The 25,751-nt window shown below is 38.3% G+C and overlaps 1 protein-coding gene across 50 annotated transcripts in view; it reads left to right on the forward strand.

Annotated features, from left to right (window-relative positions):
• Positions 1–25,751, forward strand: part of LOC126298928 (ensconsin) — a 394,125-nt gene that overhangs the window by 324,815 nt on the left and 43,559 nt on the right. For 25 of the 50 annotated variants that reach the window (XM_049990528.1, XM_049990518.1, XM_049990507.1 and 22 more), the window contains 4 exons: positions 16,424–16,600; positions 18,318–18,475; positions 18,574–19,141; positions 19,217–19,338. In XM_049990528.1, coding sequence (XP_049846485.1) covers positions 16,424–16,600; positions 18,318–18,475; positions 18,574–19,141; positions 19,217–19,338 — 1,025 coding nt within the window. The remainder of the gene's footprint in view (positions 1–16,423; positions 16,601–18,317; positions 18,476–18,573; positions 19,142–19,216; positions 19,339–25,751) is intronic. The other 25 variants (XM_049990511.1, XM_049990519.1, XM_049990490.1 and 22 more) reach the window with 1 other exon arrangement.

The raw sequence follows: 25,751 nt of genomic DNA on the forward strand, positions 1-25,751 counted from the left end.
ATATTACTGTTGGCACTACACGTGGTAGCAGATGTCGTTCACCGGGCATTCGCCATACCCACACCCTGCCATCAGATTGCCACATTATGTACCATAATTCATTGCTCCACACAGTGTTTTTCCACTGTTCAGTTGTCCAATGTTTATACTCCTTACACCAAGCAAGGCGTCATTTGGTATTTACTGGTGTGATGTGTGGCTTATGAGCAGCCATTCGACGATGAAATCCAAGTTTTCTCACCTCCCATCTAACTGTCATAGTACTTGCAGTGGATCCTGGTGCAGTTTGGAATTCCTGTGTGATGGTCTGGATAGAAGACTGCCTGTTACACATTACGACTCTCTTCAAGTATCGGCAGTCTGTCAGTCAACAGGTGTGGTTGGCCTGTATGCTTTTGTGCTGTCCATGTCCCTTCACGTTTCCACTTCATTATCACATCGGAAACAGTGGACCTAGGGATGTTTAGGAGTGTGAAAATCTTGCGAACAGACGTATGAGACATGTAACAACCGATCACCTGACCACGTTCGAAGTCCGCAAGTTCCACAGAGCGCCCCATTCTGCTCTCTCACGATGTCTAATGACTACTGAGGTTGCTGATATGGAGTACCTGGCAGTAGGTGGCAGCCCAATGCACCTAATATGAAAAATGTATGTTTCTGGGGTGTCCGGATACTTTTGATCGCATAGTGTAGTAACTTATATAATTTGTATCTAGGGTATGGTTGGTGTGATCAGTTCTATTTATGTCATTGCATTAAGAGCCAACATCACTCATAAAATAGATAAAACACAATGATATAACCACTCTGGCATTTACAAAAGGTCGTAAACCCTACATTGGACAGACAGGCAGATCGTATAAAATGAGATATAGAGAACACGTAAACTAGAGCAAAAATAACATTTCAGCTTTCGGCACACATCTCGGAGGGAATGAATGCTATGCTGAAAATATCAAAAGAGCTCTCACTGTTTTACGCTATGTCTTCAAAGGTCATTTTAAAAGAAATGCAAATGTACATTCTCACTATTAAGCACACACAACAAATGCTACATGAGCAAAAAGAATTGTGCAGCAAAAAATTCATAAAAAAATTCTATAGCACCTTAATCAGCATATTAAAGGCACTCCATCCTGCATTAATCACCAAATAAATACTACAAACTATACACTGAAAATTATAAGGACACAACAATACTATTTTATGTGGATCCCACTGAAATATTAGCGAAACAATATGTTTCCTCTTAAATACTTTTGAAAATTAAGATTAATGTTATTGTACAACTGTCATGTGATGTAACACTGTGTCCACATGGAACTTAGTTAGTGATATTACGAAATAAGTTGGATATATCATAGATTATATAAAACCTTATAACAAAATTTTTTGCATCAATATCTGTAACAAATATGACAACACCTATGATAAATAAGCCAGTGTGACACACAGTGAAATTCACTAAGAACAAATGTTCCATTATGTATACAATATTATAATAAAAACAAAGATTCCAAGACTTACCAAGCGGGAAAGTGCCGGTAGACAGCACAATAAAATGACACACAAACACACACACACAAAATTTCGAGCTTTCGCAACCGGCGGCTGCTTCGTCAGGAAAGAGGGAAGAAAAAGGAAAGATGAAAGGATGTGGGTTTTAAGGGAGAGGGTAAGGAGTCATTCCAATCCCGGGAGCGGAAAGACTTACCTTAGGGGGAAAAAAGGATAGGTATATACACGCGCACACACACACACACACACACACACACACACACACACACACACACATCCATACATACATACATACACAGACACAAGCAGACATATTTCAATATTATAATAATGGAGAATGAAGATAACGCAGTTAAGAGCAATATGTATTATGCAAATACATTAACGCAATACTGTAAGGTTTAACTAGATCTGTGAATTGTTTTTAACAGATGTGAGATACAGACAGTGGGAAAATGCTCATATTGAACACGGAAAGGTGAAAATGCTCCTGTTTAAAAGACTCTGACTGAAAAGTGGAGCACCAACTGCCTCATTCTACCTTCCTCAACATCTTTAAAAATGTACCAAACAGTTTTGGCATGTGAACATACACTCCTGGAAATTGAAATAAGAATACCGTGAATTCATTGTCCCAGGAAGGGGAAACTTTATTGACACATTCCTGGGGTCAGATACATCACATGATCACACTGGCAGAACCACAAGCACATAGACACAGGCAACAGAGCATGCACAATGTCGGCACTAGTACAGTGTATATCCACCTTTCGCAGCAATGCAGGCTGCTATTCTCCTATGGAGACGATCGTAGAGATGCTGGATGTAGTCCTGTGGAACGGCTTGCCATGCCATTTCCACCTGGCGCCTCAGTTGGACCAGCGTTCGTGCTGGACGTGCAGACCGCGTGAGACGACGCTTCTTCCAGTCCCAAACATGCTCAATGGGGGACAGATCCGGAGATCTTGCTGGCCACGGTAGTTGACTTACACCTTCTAGAGCACGTTGGGTGGCACGGGATGCATGCGGACGTGCATTGTCCTGTTGGAACAGCAAGTTCCCTTGCCGGTCTAGGAATGGTAGAACGATGGGTTCGATGACGGTTTGGATGTACCGTGCACTATTCAGTGTCCCCTCGACGATCACCAGAGGTGTACGGCCAGTGTAGGAGATTGCTCCCCACACCATGTTGCCGGGTGTTGGCCCTGTGTGCCTCGGTCGCATGCAGTCCTGTTTGTGGCGCTCACCTGCATGGCGCCAAACACGCATACAACCATCATTGGCACCAAGGCAGAAGCGACTCTCATCGCTGAAGACGACACGTCTCCATTCGTCCCTCCATTCACGCCTGTCGCGATACCACTGGAGGCGGGCTGCACGATGTTGGGGTGTGAGCGGAAGACGGCCTAATGGTGTGCGGGACCGTAGCCCAGCTTCAGGGAGACGGTTGCGAATGGTCCTCGCCGATACCCCAGGAGCAACAGTGTCCCTAATTTGCTGGGAAGTGGCAGTGCGGTCCCCTACGGCACTGCGTAGGATCCTACGGTCTTGGCGTGCATCTGTGCGTCGCTGTGGTCCGGTCCCAGGTTGACGGGCATGTGCACCTTCCGCCGACCACTGGCGACAACATCGATGTACTGTGGAGACCTCACGCCCCACGTGTTGAGCAATTCGGCGGTACGTCCACCCGGCCTCCCGCATGCCCACTATATGCTCTCGCTCAAAGTCCGTCAACTGCACATACGGTTCACGTCCACGCTGTCGCGGCATGCTACCAGTGTTAAAGACTGCGATGGAGCTCCGTATGCCACGGCAAAGTGGCTGACACTGACGGCGGCGGTGCACAAATGCTGCGCAGCTAGCGCCATTCGACGGCCAACACTGCGGTTCCTGGTGTGTCCGCTGTGCCGTGTGTGTGATCATTGCTTGTACAGCCCTCTCGCAGTGTCCGGAGCAAGTATGGTGGGTCTGACACACTGGTGTCAATGTGTTCTTTTTTCCATTTCCAGGAGTGTATTTATACCCTTTTTAACATGGAACTCACCTCTCACGCCCACAAGCTCCCATAACTGTAACATACTGACACCTAGTAGTCCATCACTGTAAGTTGCTCATACCCATTCTCTCTCGCTTGCCCATTCTCACCCACTCACTCAGCCCAATTCATTGCCATTATCTCCTCGTGTCTTTCTGTCACAGTCTCCCATCGTGCAGGCACAGTCTCCTTTGTTCTATACTACTCTACCACCACCACCACCACCACCACCTCCACTTCCTCTCACTGTCACTGTCTCCCTCTTGCTCTCGTACAGCTATTATCTTATTCTTTCCTTTGCACTGCTGCTGTCTGTTCTTGCTGCCACTACCTGTCTCTTCCTCATTGTCATTATCATAGAATCTGTCTCTCATTATTACTGGCTCTCTCCCACTCCTTCTTTCTCTTTCTCTTTATTCCTCTCTCACTGGCATAATCTCACTCTTTTCCTAGCACTGTTCTATCACTGTCAACTACGTTCCACTGCCACTGTATCCCTCTCTTTCTCTCACATTGCCATTGTCTCCTTTGCTCTTCCCATATCACAACCACTGCATACTATCTTCTAGTATTCATTCCTTTTCCATCTCTCTCCTGCTACCACTATCTGCTTCCCCCTAAGCATAAAAAATGTGAGTATGTTTGCATGCCATAATTTGTTGGGAAATTTTTAAAGGCTCTGAGGAAGGTAGAATGAGGCAGCTGGTACTCCACTTGTCAGTCAGTCTTTCAAACTGCATCATATTTGCCTTTCTTGTGCTCCGATAGGAACATTTTTCCACTAGTTCCCTTCTTTTCCCTGCTACAGCAGGACATGTCACACATACATATATGAAAAGAACTTTACGGGGTAGTAATATTTTGCTAGTTTTCTTGTGTGAAACTGAAATAATTCAAAACTAATTTTACACCTCAGACTGGATTTTATGAAAACAATAATTTTGCATGTGATTCAGAACTACAAGATAGGGTTCCCAGAACCCTTCTGATTATAACAGAGCCTCTTCACAGCCTATTTCTGTGTGCTGCATCACTTTATAAACTACATTTTCACCTCACCACGAATTTTGTGTGTGTGTGTGTGTGTGTGTGTGTGTGTGTGTGTGTACAAGTAGGATAAAGATTTTTGAAACTGGGAAGATAACACTTCTAAATAAATGCCTAGAGAATATACTGTTAAAATTTGAGCAATTTGTTGCAGTTAGTTATGTAGATATCTCCTGTTGATAGTGAAAAAATTGTGAAATTTTTTTCAGGTTTTCTCAGGAACTCCCCATGAACTAAATGGTGCCTCCATAAGCCCAAACCCCTCAAAGCTCACTATAGACCACATTTAATGCAGAAATAACCAACTGATTTGTTCCATTTGCCCAAGCTGGAGGAAGTGTGTAATATTTGAACTTTGACCTTGTATTGTACTATAGTTATAGTAAGATGAGCCCTCTGTTGTGTATACAAATGGTCCCTAGCCCAAGGGCTATCAAAAACACTTGACACTGCCTTTCTATCGTCAATAGAATTTGACGTATGAACCACAGAAAAATCCTGTTTTTACATGCGCAATTTCCCTACATATTGGTAGTGCATGCTATTGTATACATACTGATTTAAGTGTGATGACATAAATAGAACTGTGCACACCAGCCATATCCTAAATACAAATGCAGAACTAGTTACTTTGTGAACCATTTTATCACTGGTGCCTTTTTATCCACATCCACCCATAACAAATTTTGTTCTCTGTAATAGGGGTCTTGTGAAAATGGGCAAAGCACTAAACTAGTCAGCTAGTAAATCAACAGCAGCTTAAGTGTTAAAATGTCTTTTCTTCAATATTTGAGAGCTGCAAAATGCGACATACTGAAACTTATGTATTCTAATATGCAGTGTGTGTGTGTGTGTGTGTGTGTGTGTGTGTGTGTGTGTGTTGTAATAAAGTTTGTAGTGATACCCTCATTTCAAACTTATGTATAAAAATAGTGTTGATATCTAAAATCCTTAAGGGCTAACCAATATAATGACTTCACTCTATTCAGACTATTCAGGAAATGGTCCTCTTTAGAGACCGTACTTGAAGACTGACATTGTAAATAAATTCTATAGTTTGAGTGAAACATCACAAAAATACAGAACATTCAGTTAATAAATCGACCATTCTGAGAGAAAACTTGTATGCAGCCTCAAAAGGTAACACAGCAGATAAAATATTAGTTTATAGCAGATGAAAAAATTGGGCATGCTCATCAACCTTATGAAGTCTATATAACACTTCCTTCTTTTTTCAAATTGTAGGAAGGGGTTGAAATGGTACTGGATGACAGAAAATGTGAGACTGGAATATAATACCTCAGTTGTCAGACCATTCAAGAATTTTATAGGTATAGGTGGTGGCAGTATGCATTTTCTATTGAAGGCAGTCACACGTTCAAATATAAGGCTGTTATACTGTCAATGGATACTGGTATTGTAAGGAGTGTCTGAGCAGTGTACACTGAGTATTTATCTCTGGAGACAAAGATATGGACCCCTAATGAAATCAATGAAACACGTATGTGCCAGGCAGAGTTGTGGGGGATGAAAAGACAATTGGATTCAATAGCCATGTTACAAAGTTGCTATAAAATCAGAGAGATATTAACAACAGATGTAAGTGAAGTCAAACCTCGTTTTACAAACAAAATCTAAATGAAACCAAAGTCAGTGCAAGGAGCATTCTGGAATTTCAAACTAAAATTTTGCCAATCGATTTGACCAAAAAATCCTAATAAGTTTTAATTTATGTGAAGTCAGCAACTGGATCAAAATCAGCTATTCAGTCACCAAATGGCCGTAATGGCACTGAAATTAAAGGTGACAAAGAGAAAACAAATACTGAATTAGGTCTTCTGAAATGGTTTCACTGCATAAGATTCTAATAAGCTTCTCATTTTAAATGTTCACATGAACACTGAAATGCCATAAGTTTTGGAAAGTAATTGTGGAGTAGAAGATAAACTAAAATCAATCTAGAGTGGAACTTGCTCACCCTCTAGCAGTAGTTTACTGTGTATTTTTGGAGCAGCAATTGAAAAGAAAGCTGTATGCCACTCAGTTTTCGTCATGGGACAGCTGCACACAATTGTAGGAGTATACCTCTGATGCCAGTCTGACCTGTTTATATAGCATAACGTGCAATACAGTACCGTACAAGACAGGAAGGTGAGCCAGACCAGGATCAAATCTGTTGAACAGATTGACTGTGGCTAGTGCACAGGCTAGCACAAGTGTGGTTTTTAGGCAGTTTCCCATTTTGGTTTAGGCAAATACTGGACTGCTCCTGACTTTCCATGTCAGAAAATGTGGGGTGGAAACAGTTAAAATTCACTCACATGCAAAATAAAGTTTACACACCTCACAAACAGGTGGCACAAATGACTTCACTCTCTTACATACCCGATGACTGCGGCGACTGGTAGGGTGTATGGCTGGTTCAAATGGCTCTGAGCACTATGGGACTTAACTTCTGAGGTCATCAGTCCCCTAGAACTTAGAACTACTTAAACCTAACTAACCTAAGGACATCACACACATCCATGCCCGAGGCAGGATTCGAACCTGCGACCGTAGCGGTCACGCGGTTCCAGACTGAAGTGCCTAGAACCGCATGGCCACACCGGCCGGCGTGTATGGCTGTGAAGTTACATAAAAATAAAATTCAAGTACAGGGGACATCACAACTAATAATTGAGGAAACACTAATGAATAGTAGAACGAGATCTCCGAAGTCAATTTGTTGTAGGATTATGGAACGCACTTTAAGCTTGTGACCTTATTGCAAAAAAAAATTTCCTTAAAAGACATGGGTTCTGTTCGCAGAGAAATTGTGAAACACAGCTCACCCTATTTGTTTGTAAAGTCCAGAGAACTGTAGACAATGACACACTGATGTTGTGTTCCTTGATGTTCAGAACACATTCAGTAAAGTTCTACACTGTTATTTAATGAACAACAGATGACCTTACAGCGTTGGGCTAGATTTGTGATTAGATTGAAGACTTCCTGGAAGACGTAAATCCACTTGATGATATCAACAGGTTTCAGGATACTTTTGGTAGTATTCTGAAGGAAATGTTAAGGACCGTTAATGTTAAAAAAAGACACTGTCTGACATAGTTGGATGCAAGTATAACTACAGATACATACACACCCATCAGTTGGAATGCAAATGACTGAGCTACAATTATCTGTGACACGTAGACTGACCACCAGAGTGCATTAGTGTTGTTTGATTTTAGTGTAGTTACCAGATCTTGTAGACTATATAAGGGGCGTGAACAGTGTTAGATGTTGAATGATCTCTGTAAATGATATGGAGATGCCACATACTCATGTGAGGCAGCATTATCAGCAGCTGATGCAGTTGCAAAGGGGCCTCATTCTGGGTCTCTATTTGCCCAACTGGTAAAGTTGTGCAGTATCCAGATTTGTGGGGCCTTCGGATATGACAGTGGTCTAATGTTGGATTATATGGGATTGTGAGAACAGGTGCACTAGTTGCCAAGGTTCCAGTTGACAGCCACTGACCACCACAAGGGAGGATCTCTGTATTATGTACCAAGCACTTGTAACTCCTCCACATCTGCCCCAGTCACTCGGGAACAAGTAATGGACTAATTGCAACAATCTGCATCATACCGCACCTTTGGTTGCAGACTTGGAGCGGCCGGACTAGGGAATTACCACCCGTTCATTGGCTACCATTAACACCACAACACAAAAACAACTGTTTTTGGAGTGGTAATGTGATTGTGATGTATGGACTGCTGATGAATTGCATCATATCATGTTCAGCAGTGAATTACAGGTCTGCATTACCCAGGAGAGGATCATCAGCAAGTATGGCTGCAATCTGTGGAGGTTCCATTCTTCCAATGTTTTGAAGAGGCTCAGGGATATTACTGCTGGTGTCTGGTGTGGCAGGTATGACTACAGATCACAGTTTTTAGCGACTGATGGAACTGCGACGCCTTAACAGTACATCAAGGGCATCCTGCATCTTCATGTGTTACCTCTCATATGCTGGTATTATGATGCCATTTTTCAAAAGATCAGTGCTCCTACACACATTTCACATGGGTCTATGAACTGTCTGTGTGTGTTGAGGTACTCCCATGGTCATCAAGATCTCTAGATCTGCCCCAATAGAACAAATGTGTAACTCAACTCTGCCCCAGAATCCTTATCCAGAATTTCAAGCACCAGTTAAACAATTTTGTACCAGCTTGTCTCAGGAGAGAATACATTGGTTTTATGTCATACTTCCTAACTGAATCAGTGCATGAATCCAAACCAGAGGGGATGCAATGTCATACTGATAAGATGGGTGCTACTCCCTTTGTAAATTTGATATGATTTTGTAATCACTGAAATAACATCACATACCCTCTCAGCTTTTAAAGTTTTCGTCAGGCAGTGTAATACAGACATATTTAGTGGTATGCAAGTGCACGCACTCATGGCTGTGTGTGTGTGTGTGTGTGTGTGTGTGTGTGTGTGTGTGTGTGTGTGTGTGTCCAGCAAAAGTGCTACCTGTTTATGGAAATATTTTACCAACAATTTACACAACATCATGTGTCACGTACAGAAAAGTCTGAAGATGTTGTGGTCATGCTAGTGGTTTGTGAAAATATTAATATTCATTTGATTTCAAACTATAAAATGAATTCTCCCTGTTGAGTAGCTATTAAACCAAAATCCCCTGGACTTAGAGTAACTGGAACTAAAATGTTACAGAATATTGCAAAAAAGTATCTGTGCATATGTTATTAAAATGTTTTGGAAGTCAAGCAAATTCATGCACATTTATATTCTTATCATAGTGTAATTACTTAAAGATGATGTCGCAAAATGACCAATTTTTAGGGTTTAGATTGGTAGTACAGTTACTACTATTGTTCCTCATATAACATTCTACATTCAGAAATTGGCTGTAATTTAATTGTATTTACAGTATTGATGATATAATATAAAGTAATGCTTTTTCAGCCAGTTGCCTTCAATTTATTGAAAAAATAGAAATAAATAATTTCGAACCTTGATCCCAGTTTATAATATTTTTGTGTTAGCATGATAACTGTAGTGCAGAAGTGCAGCTTACAGCTGAACTCTAACAGTGAAAGTAATGCTTCTATGTTGAGGATAGTGTTCCGTGCATTTCTAGAATAGTGTATTGGTGCTCTGTGAGTGTATTGTTTTGTGGGGTGTATGTGAAAATACTAGATATGTTTTTAAAAAGCAAGGTTGTCTCACCGTTTCAAAAGTGCAAAATTGTTTTTTTTTTTTTTTAATTATTTGATTGCCTGCGTTATTAGCTATTTGTAATGGATTGTTAGACAGGCTTTTTTTAAGCAGCTGATAATAGCTGATAATTTTCCTGTAAGCTTTTATCAAACCTTACAACAAAGCCGCATATGTTGATGAATAGTTAATCTAGAACATACCATCTGCACCTGAAAGTAATCTTGTTAGAAATGCTCATGGTGCATAACAGAATAGTATTGTGGTATTGTAGCTGCTTTTTACTGCAGTTTTGGCTTTCCTTAGTTCATTTTCTTGTTACTTTAGAATTGACATTTAGTGTATTAGTACACTACTAACTGTTTTGGTCTATAAATTTAATGCTAATTACATAAAGCATGCTAAAAATAGATACTGTGGCTACATGCTAGGTAGAAATATGCATAAATCTCATGTTTGCAGTAAGAAACTCCCAGTACTGATACTGTCAGAATGATTATTTGCCTGTTGCGAGAAAAATAAAATTATATATGGGACACTGTAGGCCATTAGGGGCCACTAATTTGTAATCTAGTTAGGTACAATGTTTCTACCAATAATATGTTGTTTCTCATTTTCTGCAGACCCTAAGACGGAATTGTTGTTGTAGCACGTTCAGAACAATACACACCAATATCTGGACAACAAAAATTTAAAACATGTTTTACTTATGTAGGCCGACAGTCATGTTAAAACAGAAGTTTTGTTTACAGACATACAGACACCCAGTATGAGTGTAGGGGGAAGAGTGTGATATAATGATAAATTATGCATTATATTCTTTTATCACTTTTGCATCCCTTCATATTAGACAAACTGGTGTCATATGGAAACGCTTATTTCATGGATGTACTGTTGTACACAATGAAATTCTAACATTACTATCACTTAATAAACTATTGAAATGAAAGAACTGGTATTGTGAAGTCATACTACTGTTGTGGAAATGATAAATTTCTCAACAAAACTGTAAGGCATGTCCCGTATTCTGTAGAATTTATTGTACTAGAGATTGAAGGCAATTCTGCTGAAACATGAATATTAAGCACAAAGAAGTGGTTCACACAGAAAAGAAATAGTGTTTATATTATTTTTTCACACATAAATATTTTTGCAACAAAACACCAAAATTTAATAACCAATTAGTGATGGCACTTCTTTTTATCAGAATGTAGCTTGTAAAAGCAAATTGTATGTAACTGCTGTCATTCACACAATAGCAGGCAAAAATATAGTGAGCACCAGTGTCAAAACATATAGAACATTATCATTTTTTGGAATAGAGCCAAGGGAGCAATGTAAAAGATGCTAAGGAGGTGAATAACTTTGGCTAATCCCTTTGTGTTAGGTATGTTCAGCATTAAAGACATTTCCTATTCTCTGTTTCTGTTATCACTTGGGTTGTCAAGTGCTTAGGATGTATGCAATAGCTATTTCATACTTTTTTTGCATAATTTGAGTTTTTGTTTCAAAGCTTCATTGTGTTGTATAAGCGTGTGAAGTAAATATTTTGGAAACATGTCACTATTTAAATACTTGTGAAAATGTTTCCAGGGTGTGTAAATGTTCACTTCTTGTTGACTTTATGTTGGGTATGGTTACATTTTGCATGTTGCCTATTTTTGTCTCAGCTTTGTACTTTTAACATTGTAAATGTGTATGGTCTGTTGCTTGCATTTAATGAGGTGGAAGTGAAATGTAAGTATGGCTGTAAAATGCTGAAATTAACCAAGATAAATTGCTGTTGGCATGTTGTTTTTTAACTGCTGCTTGGAAGTAGAATAAGCTACCTCCTCCTGGCATGTGTGTGTTGTTCTAACTGGTACTTAGTGCATGTTTTGTAGTATTTTTTCTGCTACTTGATAAATAACTCAGCTTTTGGCACACTACTGTCTGCAGCACAATTTGTAAGTATCTGTCAAACTGGAGGCATCATTTGACGCATTTGAAAATGTGGTCATTAAGGTAACTTTTCAGGGCTAACTAATCATAAGCCTGTTTCCTTGACAATCATTATTTTATCTTTTAGTAGATGAGGACTGTGTTTATTTCTGTAACATATGCATTAAAATTTACATTTTTGTGTTTTTTTGTGTTCAAGGCACTGTTTACTTTTTAATGTAGAACACAGAAATTTATTCCGTTTCTAATGATGGTTCTGAAAGATTATTCTCTACTTTTGGTGGTGGTGAGTAAAAAGTATTATTTTGTTCTAGTATAACTGATGCTTCTTGCTGTGCTGCTTCTAACTTCTCAAAATTGCTTTCTTATTTTGAAGGAAATAAAAAGAGCTCAGTATCATAGCAATATTTCACTTACTGTATATTTTGATTGTGGCACTAAATTGAACTGCTAATGTAAAACCCAAAATCTTTCTGGGGTTACCTGATTAAAATACAGATACCCATTTGTGACTAATTTAACTGACTTACAGTTTGTATTATCATTTCAGAGGAAAATCCAATTTCTTTGTAAGGATAGCCACACTCCATTAACTAAACAGATTTTTTTTACACGTGTTTTATTTTTTCATTTAATTAAACTTACAAATTCAGGAGGTGAATAACACAACAAGCATATTTGAAATGGGAGTACCTGTTCCACAACAATGACCTGTCACACTAGGGAATCCCTATGGGCATGATTTTGCAAATTCAAGAGGTAAATAAACACTACAGACATAGACATGTCTGAAATGGGAATACCTGGTCAACAACGTTGTGTTTTCATGCTAGGGTATACCTGTGGACATGTTCTGGGAAAGTCGTGTAAAATGATACAAAGACTGTTGGAATTTACTAGAGGTTGTTGAAATTGCATTACCCATCTTCAGTGCATGTAGTAAATACAAGATCATTGCTGTAATGTATGTTTCAAGACTTTCTGTGTGTTCTGAGTGGCGCCAGAAATGACATCAATCCATGTTCTGATACACACTGCTGATTTAATGGTTGTTTTGTAATTAGCTCTTTCATAATCAGCATTTTTCATGCCCTCCAGATAAAGAAATGAAGACCTGTCAGATCAGATGACCCCGATACTCGCCTAATCGTGGCTTATTCATCAGTTCCTGATATATAGCCATGAGATAATTCTCAGTAGTAGGGACATGATTTCAAACATTCATGGCACTTCTGTCTAGTGGTGGGACAGCCAATCAGTTTTAACAACTGATTGGCCAATTAGTTGCTTTTCCATCCAGTCAAATAAAGCTAGTCTCTGTGTCCATGTCAGCTGTGTGAATGTTTATCTCACAGTCTCCAGCTTCAAGTGGTGTCCCTTAATATAAGACAACTGACTGACAAAAGTCTGCAGTTAGGTCTGTTGTATGAATGTTTTCACTCAGTCACTGGGCTGGAGTGATTTTACTTACATGTTTTTTTCAACTTTTTTGTCTCCAAAGTTCAGGTAGTGCCTTTGGGGCCTGACAAATAGCAAGCACTCCACGTCAGTCCCCTGTTGCCTCCAGGAGCGTAGCTGGTGCGAGAAGTTGGCCCAACCAGTGGCGCCGTGTGGAGGCCTGCCCCCTGCTATAGCTGGCCATCTCCCCGTACCGGCTGTGCCTCTTGTGGCAGCAGGAGGCTGAAGGGAAGCACGTATGGTGCACATTTGATCTGAGGAATCTAAGATTCAAACGGTTTTTAATTAATGGACATCACCACATCATCTTCTTCCTCATATACCACTAAGGGAACTTTTATGCTTGACTTTCTGTCCAACTAGTGATACATCTATCAGCCTCATTAGTTATTTTTTAATTGAATCTGGAACAACTTAATCTACAGCAATATATTATCAGTTTTAAATGATGAAAAGAAAATTAGTCTGTTCGGTACACAATTAAATAAATACACACAATGCTTATTGTAATTCTGGCTTACTCCGTGAGATGTTTTCACCTACTCCCAGTGTAGAGCTACTCTCTGGATATACCACTGCTTTTGTTTTACAGACTGTGTTCACTTACAAGAGTGAATTGATAGCTCAGTCAACTAAAACACTAAAGAGTGTTTTCAGTTGAATAAACAAATGAATATGTTCTTCCATGGACAAAAACACTACACAGACTCATGTCACTTGAAAAGATTGAATGAATAACTCAGTGAATGTGCAAAACTACATCAGCCTGTGTAGAGTTTTCATTCGGTTGTTCTCACAGACTAATATCACTCGAAAAGAACAAATAAATAATGATTGAAATGACAACTGACTGAATTGATTATTTTCACATGGTTGCTTCCATCACTACTTCTGTTTGCTGATGTGAGCAGAAAGAATGCTGTTCTCCATCTGTCACAGACAGTGCCAACTCGCTTAGTGACAAAAGTTGTTCTTTATGTCTCATATACTGTGTTCTGCCAAGGCTGCAGTTTGTTTTAACTGAAAGCACCATAGTGAGTGCGGTAAAACTCACCAGTGTAAAGTGTATTAGCAGAAGGAAAAAGAATATTTCATGGGATAGTTTGTTGCAAACCCAAGTAGTTGCAGAGGATAATGACCCATTTGTCCTGCAGACTGGTAAAGATTGAAGTCCATTCATGAACCTTTTCCCCACAGATGGGTGCTTTACTACAAGATTGTTCAAAATATTTCTGTGTGATGTTTTCCAATCCATCTGAAGTATCTTTATTTCTTGACACAAATATGTAAGATTCAATTCTGACTCGTTACTGATTTACACATGAGAACTTCTGGTGCTGTGAAACCCAGCTGTTGGAAAAATGCTGTTGATGCTATATCAATACTCGTCATCCATTTTCTTCGACAGCTCTGTACATCCAGTGTATGCCAGACATATCAGAATTTGATTAGCATTCCATTTATCAGTGTACAGTTGGTGCTGTATTTCTTTAGCAACTTACCATTGCTGTAGGCCTGTGCATGTTTGCTGTGTTCTGTGAGTTAACCAGGGGCATCCACAGCCCCTAGTGGAACAGTCTGCCCCAGTTAATCAAGGCCACAAATTGAACAGAGTAGAGAAACATGCCTACTGTCTCTTACAATTGAAATCATTAACCTTTTGTTCCTAACACACATACACATTACATTTTCAGATGATGTGTTTATGAAAAGTGCATTGTACTGAAATTTATAGTGGTAAACTAGCATAGGCTACTATTTTTATTTTCCTGCACATGTTGTTACAAGAACTGCAAACAAATAGAATAATAAAATTGCCCTCAGAAATCTGTTACTTACTGTCTATTACATAAAAATAAATAGCTCAATTGCAAAAAGTAATAACATTGACTATGTTTGGTTTAATCAGACCATTTATTTCTTCAACCTTGATAGTGCTATTAACATTATAAACTTTGAAGTATACATACTTCTAGGGTTTGTAGAGGGAACTTAGTAAATGAAGTTTCAGCGAGGAACCCATTTCCAAAAGTGTACCATTTGAATATAAAATAAGTTTGAACATTGGATCAGTTTCAATGGAGACAATGGGCTCTGACATGTATACTCTACATTAGCCCATGGAATGGGCAATATTTTGAGTAGCTGTCGTTGTCAAATTCTCTTCTGTATGACAAAAGATGTCCAAATCAAAATTGACATTGTGGCATACCCATGAAGCACCACAGTCAAACCTCCAAAGTTGTGAACATACAAGTTTCTCACATCCGTTTTTTAACCAGACAAAAATGATATGTGATGTCATAATTACAATACAGACTGATGGTGGACCCATGTTCACAGTTTGTTTGCAAACCGTGAAGTAGGAGATTTGAAAACGCTCTGATCTTCCAACTTATTTCACATCCAAACAGTATTTTTTGGACATGAGTTTCTTGTTAAAACTATTCTTCCAACTTATCTTACATCTAAACAGTATTTTTTGGACGTGGGTTTCTTTTTAAAACTTTATCTAATTAAGTCCCTTCTGTAACCCCTAGGAGCGTCAATGTGCCTTACATTTCAGTTGTAGTTATGTAACAAGGCAACTCTTCCTGCAAGCTGGCTTGTCAAATGTGATCACTTTGCATTTATAGTGATTTACCAATCAATTTAATTTTAATTAAGTACTGCACAGCACACAGTGAAAAATTATATGTCTATCTTCCAGCATTCTAATTTATTGCATTCTACTTCTTGAGTGAATCTTGAAAAAACTGATCATTAATGAAAAGCTACTTTACAATGAACTGTGCAGTATTTCCAGATGCAGAGAAACTTTTGTTATGTATACTGAGTTTTATCAGTAGTCAGTAAATAATTCACTGTTAAATGGATAAATTATAAGTGGACCCTGGACAATTTCTCAGAATTGCGGGATGTCCTTTTCTCTGGTGGTTTTTTTATATATATATATATATATATATATATATTTTTTTTTTTTTTTTTTTTTTTTTTTTTTTTTTACAGGCCTGATGTGCAGGGAAGTGAAGTCTGACAAATTGGTGTTCTGTAATAAATTCTTTGCAATGCAACTTGCATGCACTGTTTCACATTTTTATTTTATTTTTATCATGTTTTCCTGTGCCAGTGGTAAGAAATAGTTGTTTATTCATGTGTACTTTGCTGACATGCTGCTTGCACATACTGTAGGACTGCGTTCTGGCGAAGTAACTCCATCAAGACCAGTGAGTGCCCTGAGCCAACATAGCGTAAACAGCGTAGGATCAGGGACAAGCCTGCGGACACGTCCATCAACTGCCCCACGCCGTCCTCGTCCCTTCAGTATTGCAGTTACTGGTGTCAGCCATGAGCCAGCACAGAAGCATGGTACAGCTCATTCTTTTTGTGTTGGCATTCTATAACTGCTGTAGTTGTAAGGTCTGACAAGTGTGCAGATACTACCTGTGAAATATACAGGCCTTCAGTGTTATTTTAATTAATACATATATTAGAGCATTTATATTCAGGAGCTCAGCAATCACTGTGATAAATACTTTAATGTCCTTCTTGATCACAGTGTTCAAAATGGATGTTTAAATTTTTTATTTACATTTATTCATCAAGTACTGAATAACTCACAAATGTGCAAAGGCCATTAGTTGATATTCGGTTAAACACAGTTTGTACTCATCATATGATACACAGTTTTACTGCTTCTGTGTGTCTTAACAAGAGTAGTTTCTTAGAAACGAATTTGTACTTGTGTTATACAGTATCATGCAAAAGTGAAATTCAGTTACTACACAAATCATTTCTTCTATGGTTATATAGTATGCTAATGGAAATTAAAACATTGGAACAGTGTTTAGCCGAATCATTATATATTGTCAGGCATTTCTTTATGTGCTCCATGAATACAGTCTTCTATATGTCATTTGTGTCTTAATATCATATCATCATCCACTATTATAAAAATCATCATCATCCTCATCCTCATTTCTTAATAAAAATTTAATTTCTCCAGAGATTGGCAAACTTTCCAATTTGCTAGATATGGCCTCCAAAGACGGCCACAATTCAAAGTATATCTTTATTCTCAAAAAAGTGTAAATTAAACAGTTCATCATATGAAGACTGTTTAAAATATAGTTTTGTTTCTAAGGAAGTAAAGAAAGCATAAATGTTAGATTAGCACAAAATCTTATTTTTAACTTAAAAAATCTGATGGAAACAGGAGTGTATCGAAAGCCAATCTGAAATTGAGGAAAGAACATAAATTACAATTTTACAGCACATGTAAGTAAAATAGTAAAACATGAACTGTGGGTAAACTTGAAAAAGCAGATGTTCATGGACGAATTTTACATGCAATGCTCTAAAAGAATGTTACAACCCATGGTAAGAAAAATTTAATACAGTGGTAGAATGTTGCCCAACATACCCAGTGTTAGTTAATTTAGTAAGAGGGGGATCAGTAGATGGCTTCAGGTGCAGGTTGGAATATATAACACAAAACATTGAGGCAGTTGCATGCAGTATGAATATGGAGATGAGGTTGGTACAGGGTAGAGGAAATGTAGGACCATATCAGACCAAAATGAAACATGATGAGAAGACTGTCCCTACCACAATATGCAAGACCAAATTCCCATTCTCTTTTGCATCTTCTTCTATTATGTTTACTTTAGAACACTTTGATAGTTTCCTTTAAATCCAAATTTATTTGAAGGGGTTTGCAGTTCAATTTTGCCCATTTTCCACTCTATGTATTGTAGTTCAAAAGTGTTTAACATACTACTTTCAAGCACATATATTACTACAGATTAGAAATTGTTGTTGTTCTGTTTTCTGTGATAACAACAGAGTGAAAAATGTAGTTAATGGTTAATTGACTCTGATTTTTTTATTACTTGTTATATTTTCTTTCTTTATCTATACATGAAGTAGAAATCTAGACTAACAATGTTTTTACAGCATTAATGACAACTAGAAGAAATATATCTGCCACAAAGAAATTTTTATATGTTTATTGGGTAATATTTTTTACAAAAATTTGAAAGTTATTTGTTTTGAAAAATTATGTTTATTGAAAACTATTGTGTAGGTGCTTCTGGAGAACAAAAATCTTCAAAGCTGCAGAGCCCAGGTGGTGAGAAGGAAGTATCTAAGCCTCCAATACCAAGAGTTCATGGTACGAAGAAACCAACAAAACCAGAAAACTTACCAAAGAAACCTACTGAAAAGATAACAAAGGTATCAAAGGTATTCACAATAACTGCATACTTTACATAGTGATATAGGTTAAATTACACTTGTCATAGGTTCAAAAAAGTCAAAATTTAATATGTATTTAATTCCAGGCATCACCAAAAATAACTCCCAAGGCTACTCCTCTACAGTCTCCAGGCTCTGAAGGTACACCATTACTACCACAAGGACAGGAAGTTTCGGAGGCAGAGAAGGATAAAATGATTTCAAAAGAAAACAGTAAGGCTGAAGGCACTGAGAGCACAGGGTCAGATGTAGTAGCAGTTGTACCTACAACAGAACCCGGAGAATTTCCAGAAAAGACAAATGAAATTTTAAAAGAACCAGTTGAATCAAAGGAGACTGAAAAAGAGATATCTGAACTCAGTGATTTAAAAGAGGGGACATCTCCAAGGGAACTAGTAGAGCCCAGTGATCAGCAGGAGGAGATTAAGAAATCAGTTGAATCAAGTGAGATAAAGAAAGAAGTAACTGAATTGAATGAAGGAAATAAAAAACCTTTAGAACTGAAAGAAGAAAAATCTGCCCCCCAAATTACAGGCGATATTAAATCAGATGCACTTGAGGCAGGACAAGTAGTTACTGGTGAAGAAAGGCAAGAAGTTAAGGGCATAGATCCTTCCACTGCTCAGGTGTCTGAAACTGAAGCAGAGATGACAGGTATGTATAGTGTAAGATGATGAAATATCCTGAAGTGTTGGATTGTTGTTCGCTAATTATTTTTGCTTCGACCAGCTTCCATGATAGCCAAAACGCGAATAACTACTGAAGAAGAAGCGAAGGCAGCACTGGCTGAGAGGAGACGTCTAGCTCGGGAACAAGCAGAGAGGGAAGCAGAGCTTGAGAGGCAAAGATTGGTAAACTTTCCATTTTTCAATTTAATGTGCTAAATATTAAAACTAAGTTGTACTTATGGTATCTTGACTTTTTTCTTTCTTTTGAGTGAACAGTATCTTGTGTGTAAAGTGTAATTGCTGGCTACATGAAAAGTGCGCGAAAGTAAATTTAAAACTCATAAAACATGATTCTCCATCTACTTTGTTAACTCCAAAGTACAGTGAAGTCCAAAGAAGAAAATATTAAATTGCTTCGAAGTGACATTGAAATGCTGAAGATGGAAATTTTAACACTAAAGCAAGTGAATGTAAAACTGATTAGTCAAAGAAAATACATTTCATGTGTAAAAAAAATAAAATAAAAAGTAAAAAGAGCTGATTATAAAACAAAGAGAAAAACATTTGCGTGCACACAATGTAATTGGAAATAATACAGAGAACTTCTTCAGTGGGAAACTTTTGATAAATAAAAAACAAAAATGGTCACCTGTAACAAAAAGGACAAGTGTAAAAATGGTACAAAGAATGGGAGTGACAAAAGTGATATCCTGATAACAGATGACTTCATGTTAATAAATGTTCTTATGCCAGATTGATGTTCATCCTGGAATCCGATAAGTGAAACAAATGTTTTAAACACACATGAAGAGTAACATGAACATAAATGGAAACAAAGCTGAAAACTACGGAACTGTTTTAATTAACTTGGGCACAAACTCTTCATGCAAAGTTTAACAGAGTAAAATGAGGTCACTAAAAACTGTGTACACAACCTCCAGGCTAGTAATTAATGGTATTGTTCAGAGAAGATAGATAAATCATATGTTAACAGAGTAAATAGCAGTATTAGGGAACAATGACAATATAAATAGTATTAAGGAATGCAGGTGACATGCTTGAAGCAGTAGTCATTGACCCAAATAAGTATTTAAATTATAAATGCCTGCAAAAATATGACACACAATTCAATAGGTTATGCTCCATAAATTTCAGTAGCATCTTTGCACACGCGTGCAAAATCATTAAAAGCAAGAGAAACAGATACATTCTTATAACGGTGATAAATGCAAGGTGCAAAGTGAGAATAAAAGGAATGAATGCAAAAGAAAGGGCATACTTCAAATCGTAGTCAACAACAAAAATGCTCTAGTGATGCTTCAGAATATCAATGGCTAAAATTGATTAACTTAAAATTATTCTTTCAGAATGCATAAACATCAGAACAGTTTGTTTATATGTACACTGGTTAACAGAAAATTCTATATAGGTGTTAAATATTACTAATAGTTTTAAGGTAGCATGCAGATTTGATAATAGAAATAAGTCTCATGGAGGTTCCTGCATGCTTGTGGATGCCTCAGAAAGTTATGAAGTGAGAAGTGATTTTAATTACTGAAAAGAAGAAAGTGCATTTAAGAGTTGCTCTTTGTATTTAAGTGATCAGAATACAATGACTCTAGCAGTCACTAGAATTCCTTCAACTGCCGTAACAAAAGTGTCCTTAACTAAACTCCAGTGTCTGCTTGTGGAAATAATTCAGAAATAAAATAAGAAAACATCTGTGATCACAGCAGATTTTAACATAAATATTGTAGTTTAACGCAGTTACACCACAAAAATTTTTGACTTACTCAGAAATTCAATTTGAAGTTCAACTTTCCTGAAGTCATTAGAGAACAGCAGATCAATGACCTGCATTGATAACAATGTTACAGACTAACAGTTTAAAAATGCAAATAAGTACTGCTTAGACCTAAGTATCTCCAGACATTCAGCTCTATTTATTGAGCTCCCCTATCAGATGAACCAAAGCCTCAAGAAATGCATAAAAAATAAATGTCAGCTAAAGTAATATGAATTTTTACTGCAGTAAACTTAATAGTGTAAGCTGGCAAGTAGACCACTGCAGCTCAAGCAGCAGAAATTTTGACAAGTCATTAAATTGTTTTGTATATGTGTTCAGTGAATCCTCTCCTCCTAGAACCTAGCAAAAGAAAGTAAATAATAAACTTAAATATGTTATGCCAGGAATAAAAATCTCTGGTGCTAAAAAGGGACAGCTCTACAATGAGCTAAAATGTAATAGAAACCATAATTTTGTTTTGTATGTCAAACTGTATAAAGCTGTATTCAGAAAAGTTGTACAGTTAAGTAATACATTCATCCTCTATCATAGAAATAAGAAAAAAGTGTTTGTGGTCTGTTGTTCACTTGGAATGAGGAACCACAATCAAAAACCAAGAGACTTTGAAAATTATAATAAAAAATGATATTGAATTTCAGAATTCTTTTTAACTGTGATTAGATCAGATGTAGATCCGACAGTCTATTGTGACAAGGCAAATTTCATGTGCTTGTAAAATAACCAAAACACAGCTTTTTAAAAATTTGAGAATATAGTCTAAAATTATGTGGAAAATAAAATATTGTCTTTAAAAAACAAAACACATCTTTGTTGGATGGAATACCCAGATCTGTAATTGAGGGTGTGTATGATATCACTTCACAGCCACTATTATTCTACCACTACATCTACATAGATACTCTGCAAATCACATTTAAGTGCCTGGCAATTCTCTATTGTTCCAATCTCGTATAGTGAGCGGAAAGAATAACGAGCCCTGATTTCCCTTATTTTATCATGATAATTGTTCCTTCCTATATAGGTTTGTGTCAACAAAATATTTTCGCATTTGGAGGAGAAAGTTAGTAATTGGGATTTCATGAGAAGATTCTGTCACAATGAAAAACACCTTTCTTTTAATGATTTCCAGCAGAAATCCTGTATCATTTCTGTGACACTCCCTCCCATATTTCGCGTTAATACAAAACGTGCTGCCTTTCGTTGAACTTTTTTGATGTACTCCATCAGTCCTATCTGGTAAGGATCCCACACCGTGCAGCAGTATTCTAACAGAGGATGGACAAGCGTAGTGTAGGCAGTCTACTTAGTAGGTATGTTACATTTTCTAAGTGTCCTGCCAATAAAACACAGTCTTTGGTTAGCCTTCCCCACAACATTTTCTATGTGTTCATTTCAATTTAAGTTGTTTGTAATTGTAATACTTGGGTATTTAGTTGAATTTACAGCTTTTAGATTACATTGATTTATCGTGTAACCAAAGTTTAACAAGTTCCTTTTAACACTCTTATGGATGACCTTACACTTTTCATTATTTAGGGCCAACTGCCGCTTTTCACACCGTTCAATTATCTTTTCTAAATCGTTTTGCAGTTTGTTTTGATCTTCTGATGACTTTATTAGCTGATAAATGACAGCGTCTCTGCAAACAACCGAAGACTGCTGCTCAGATTGTCTCCCTAATCGTTTATATAGATAAGGAACAGCAAAGGGCCTATAACACTACCTTGGGGAATGCCAGAAATCACTTCTGTTTTACTCGATGACTTTCCGTCAGTTACTACGAACTGTGACCTCTCTGACAGGAAATCACAAATCCAGTTACATAACTGAGACGATATTCCATAAGCACATGACGAGCTGCTTCAAGCACGCAATTTCACAACGAGCTGCTTGTGTGGTACCGTGTAAAAGCCTTCCGGAAATCCAGAAATAAAGAATCGATCTGAAATCGCTTGTCAATAGCACTCCACACATCATGTGAATAAAGAGCTAGTTATGTTTCACAGGAACGATGTTTTCTAAACCCATATTGACTGTGTGTCAGTAGACCGTTTACTTCGAGGTAATTCATAATTCATAATGAACACAATATATGTTCCAAAATCCTGCTGCTTATTGACGTTAACAATATGCGCCTGTAATTTAGTGGATTACTCCTACTACCTTTCTTGAATATTAGTGTGACTTGTGCAATTTTCCAGTCTTTGGGTACGGATCTTTCGTGAACAGTTGTATATGATCGTTACGTATGGAGCTAATGCATCAGCATACTCTGAAAGGAACCTAATTGGTATACAGTCTGGACCAGAAGACTTGATTTTATTAAGTGATTTTATTTGGTTCACTTCTCCTAGGATATTTACTCATGTTAGCAGCTGTTCTTGATTCGAATTCTGGAATATTTACTTCGTCTTCTTATGTGAAGGCATTTTGAAAGGCTGTGTTTAGCAACTCTGCTTCAGCAGCACGATCTTCAATAGGATCTCCATTGCTATCGTGCAGAGAAGACATTGATTGTTTCTTGCTGCTAACATGCTTCACATACGACCAGAATCTCTTTGGATTTTCTGCCAGGTTTCGAGACAAAATTTCATTGTGGAAACTGTTATAAGCATCTCTCATTGAAGTCCGCACTTAATTTCGAGCTTCTGTAAAAGATAGCCAATCTTGGGGATTTCGTGTCTGTTTAAATTTGGCATTTTTGTTTCATTGTTTCTGCAACAGTGTTCTAACCCGTTTTATGTACCAAGGAGGATCAGCTCCATCATTTAATTTATTTGGTATAAATCTCTCAATTGCTGCTGATACTATTTCTTTCAATTCAAGCCACTTCTGGTCTACACTTATATTATTAATTTGGAATGAGAGGGGATTGTCTCTCAGGAAAGCGTGAAGTGAATTTTTATCTGCTTTTTTGAATAAGTATATTTTTTGCTTATTTTTCTAGGATTTGGGGTTTACAATATTCAATCTCGCTATGACAACCCTGTGTTCACTAATCCCTGAATCGGTTTTGATGCTCATTATTAACTCAGGATTATTTGTTGCTAAGAGGTCTAGGATGTTTTCCCAGCTGTTTACTATTCGTGTGGGCTCATGAACTAACTGCTGAAAATAATTTTCAGAGACTGCGTTTAGCACAATTTCGGATGATATTTTATGCATACCTCTGGAATTGAACATGTAGTTTCGCCAACGTATTGAGGGTAAATTAAGTCACCACCAACTATTATCGTATGAGTGAGGTATGTGTTTTAAATCAAACTCAAGTTTTCTTTCAACCTTTCAGCAACTGTATCATTTGCATTGGGAACTCGGTAAAAGGATCCAATTATTATTTTATTCCTGTTGCCATCAATGACCTCTACCCATACTATCTCACAGGAAGTATCTACTTCAATTTTGCAACGAGTTAAACTACTTCTGACAGCGACAAACACGCCACCGTCAACTGTGTTTAGCGTATCCTTTCGGAACACTGTTAGGTCCTTCACAAAAATTTCGGCTGAGCTTATATCCAACTTTAGCCAGCTTTCAGTGCCTATAACAATTTGAGCATCAGTGCTTTCTATTAGCACTTGGAGCTCTGGTACTTTCCTAACACACCTATGACAATTTACAACTGTTATACCAATGGTTCCTGTATCTACGTTCTTCCTGTGTTCGGCCTGCACCCTTTGTGACTGAAGCCCATGTGTTTTCCTGAGACCCTATGACCTAAAAAACTGCCCAGTCTACCCTACACAGTCCCTGCTACCCGTGTAGCCACCTCCTGCATATAGTGGACACCTGACCTATTTAGCAGAACCTAAAACCCAACCATCCTTTGGCGCAAGTCGAGGAATCTGCAGCCTACACGGTCGCAGAACCGTCTGAGCCTCAGATTCAGACCCTCCACTCGGCTCTGTACCAGAGGTCCGCAATCGGTCCTGTTGATTATGCTGCAAATGGTCAGCTCTGCTTTCATCTTGCAAGCAAGACTGGCAGCATTTACCACTTCTGTTAGCTACTCGAAACCAGAAAGAATCTCTTCTGCTCCAAAAGTGACACACATCATTGGTACCGACATGAGCAACCACCTGCAGTTGGCTGCCCCCTGTTCTCTTCATGGCATCCGGGAGAACCCTTTCCACATCTGGAATGACTCCACCTGGTATGCACTCACACATTGGTTTTCTTACCCTAGTCAGCCAAGTCCCTAAGGGGCCCCATAATGTGCCTAACGTTGTAGGTCCCAACTACCAATAATCCCACCCTCTGTGATTGCCTGGATCTTGCAGGCTGAGTGGTTTCCTCTGAAACAGGACATGGGACAGCAACTGGCTCAGCGACAGTGTCAGCCACAGACAGCATCTGGAACCTCTTTGGCAGACAAACTGGGGAGGCCTTTCGTGCAGCCGTCTGGAAAGTCTTTTGCTGCCTGCTTTGCCATGGGGCGACCTCCCACTCGACCACAGGTGAGGGATCAACCTCAGTGCAGGGCAGTAACGGGGTTGGCCACTGGCGAGGACCGATTGGTGGACTCGGGACATCTGGACGTCCATTGGATCACCACAACAGTGGTGCCGATACACTGCAGCCTCAAGCTGTGTAACCAAAGCCAATACAGGCTGGAGCTGAGAGCAAAGTGTCACCAACGCAGCTCACATCCGCACACAACAGTTGCAGTCCCTGTCCATACTGAAGACCGTGGAAAACTAAACTATGCAGATAAACGGACTATCGGCACATGCTGCACAACTCTACTGTACACCCTGATGAAAACGTAGGAACTGTGTCTAACAATACA

This window comes from Schistocerca gregaria, chromosome X (genome assembly GCF_023897955.1).
Source record: "Schistocerca gregaria isolate iqSchGreg1 chromosome X, iqSchGreg1.2, whole genome shotgun sequence".
Taxonomy (NCBI): Eukaryota; Metazoa; Arthropoda; class Insecta; order Orthoptera; family Acrididae; genus Schistocerca; species Schistocerca gregaria.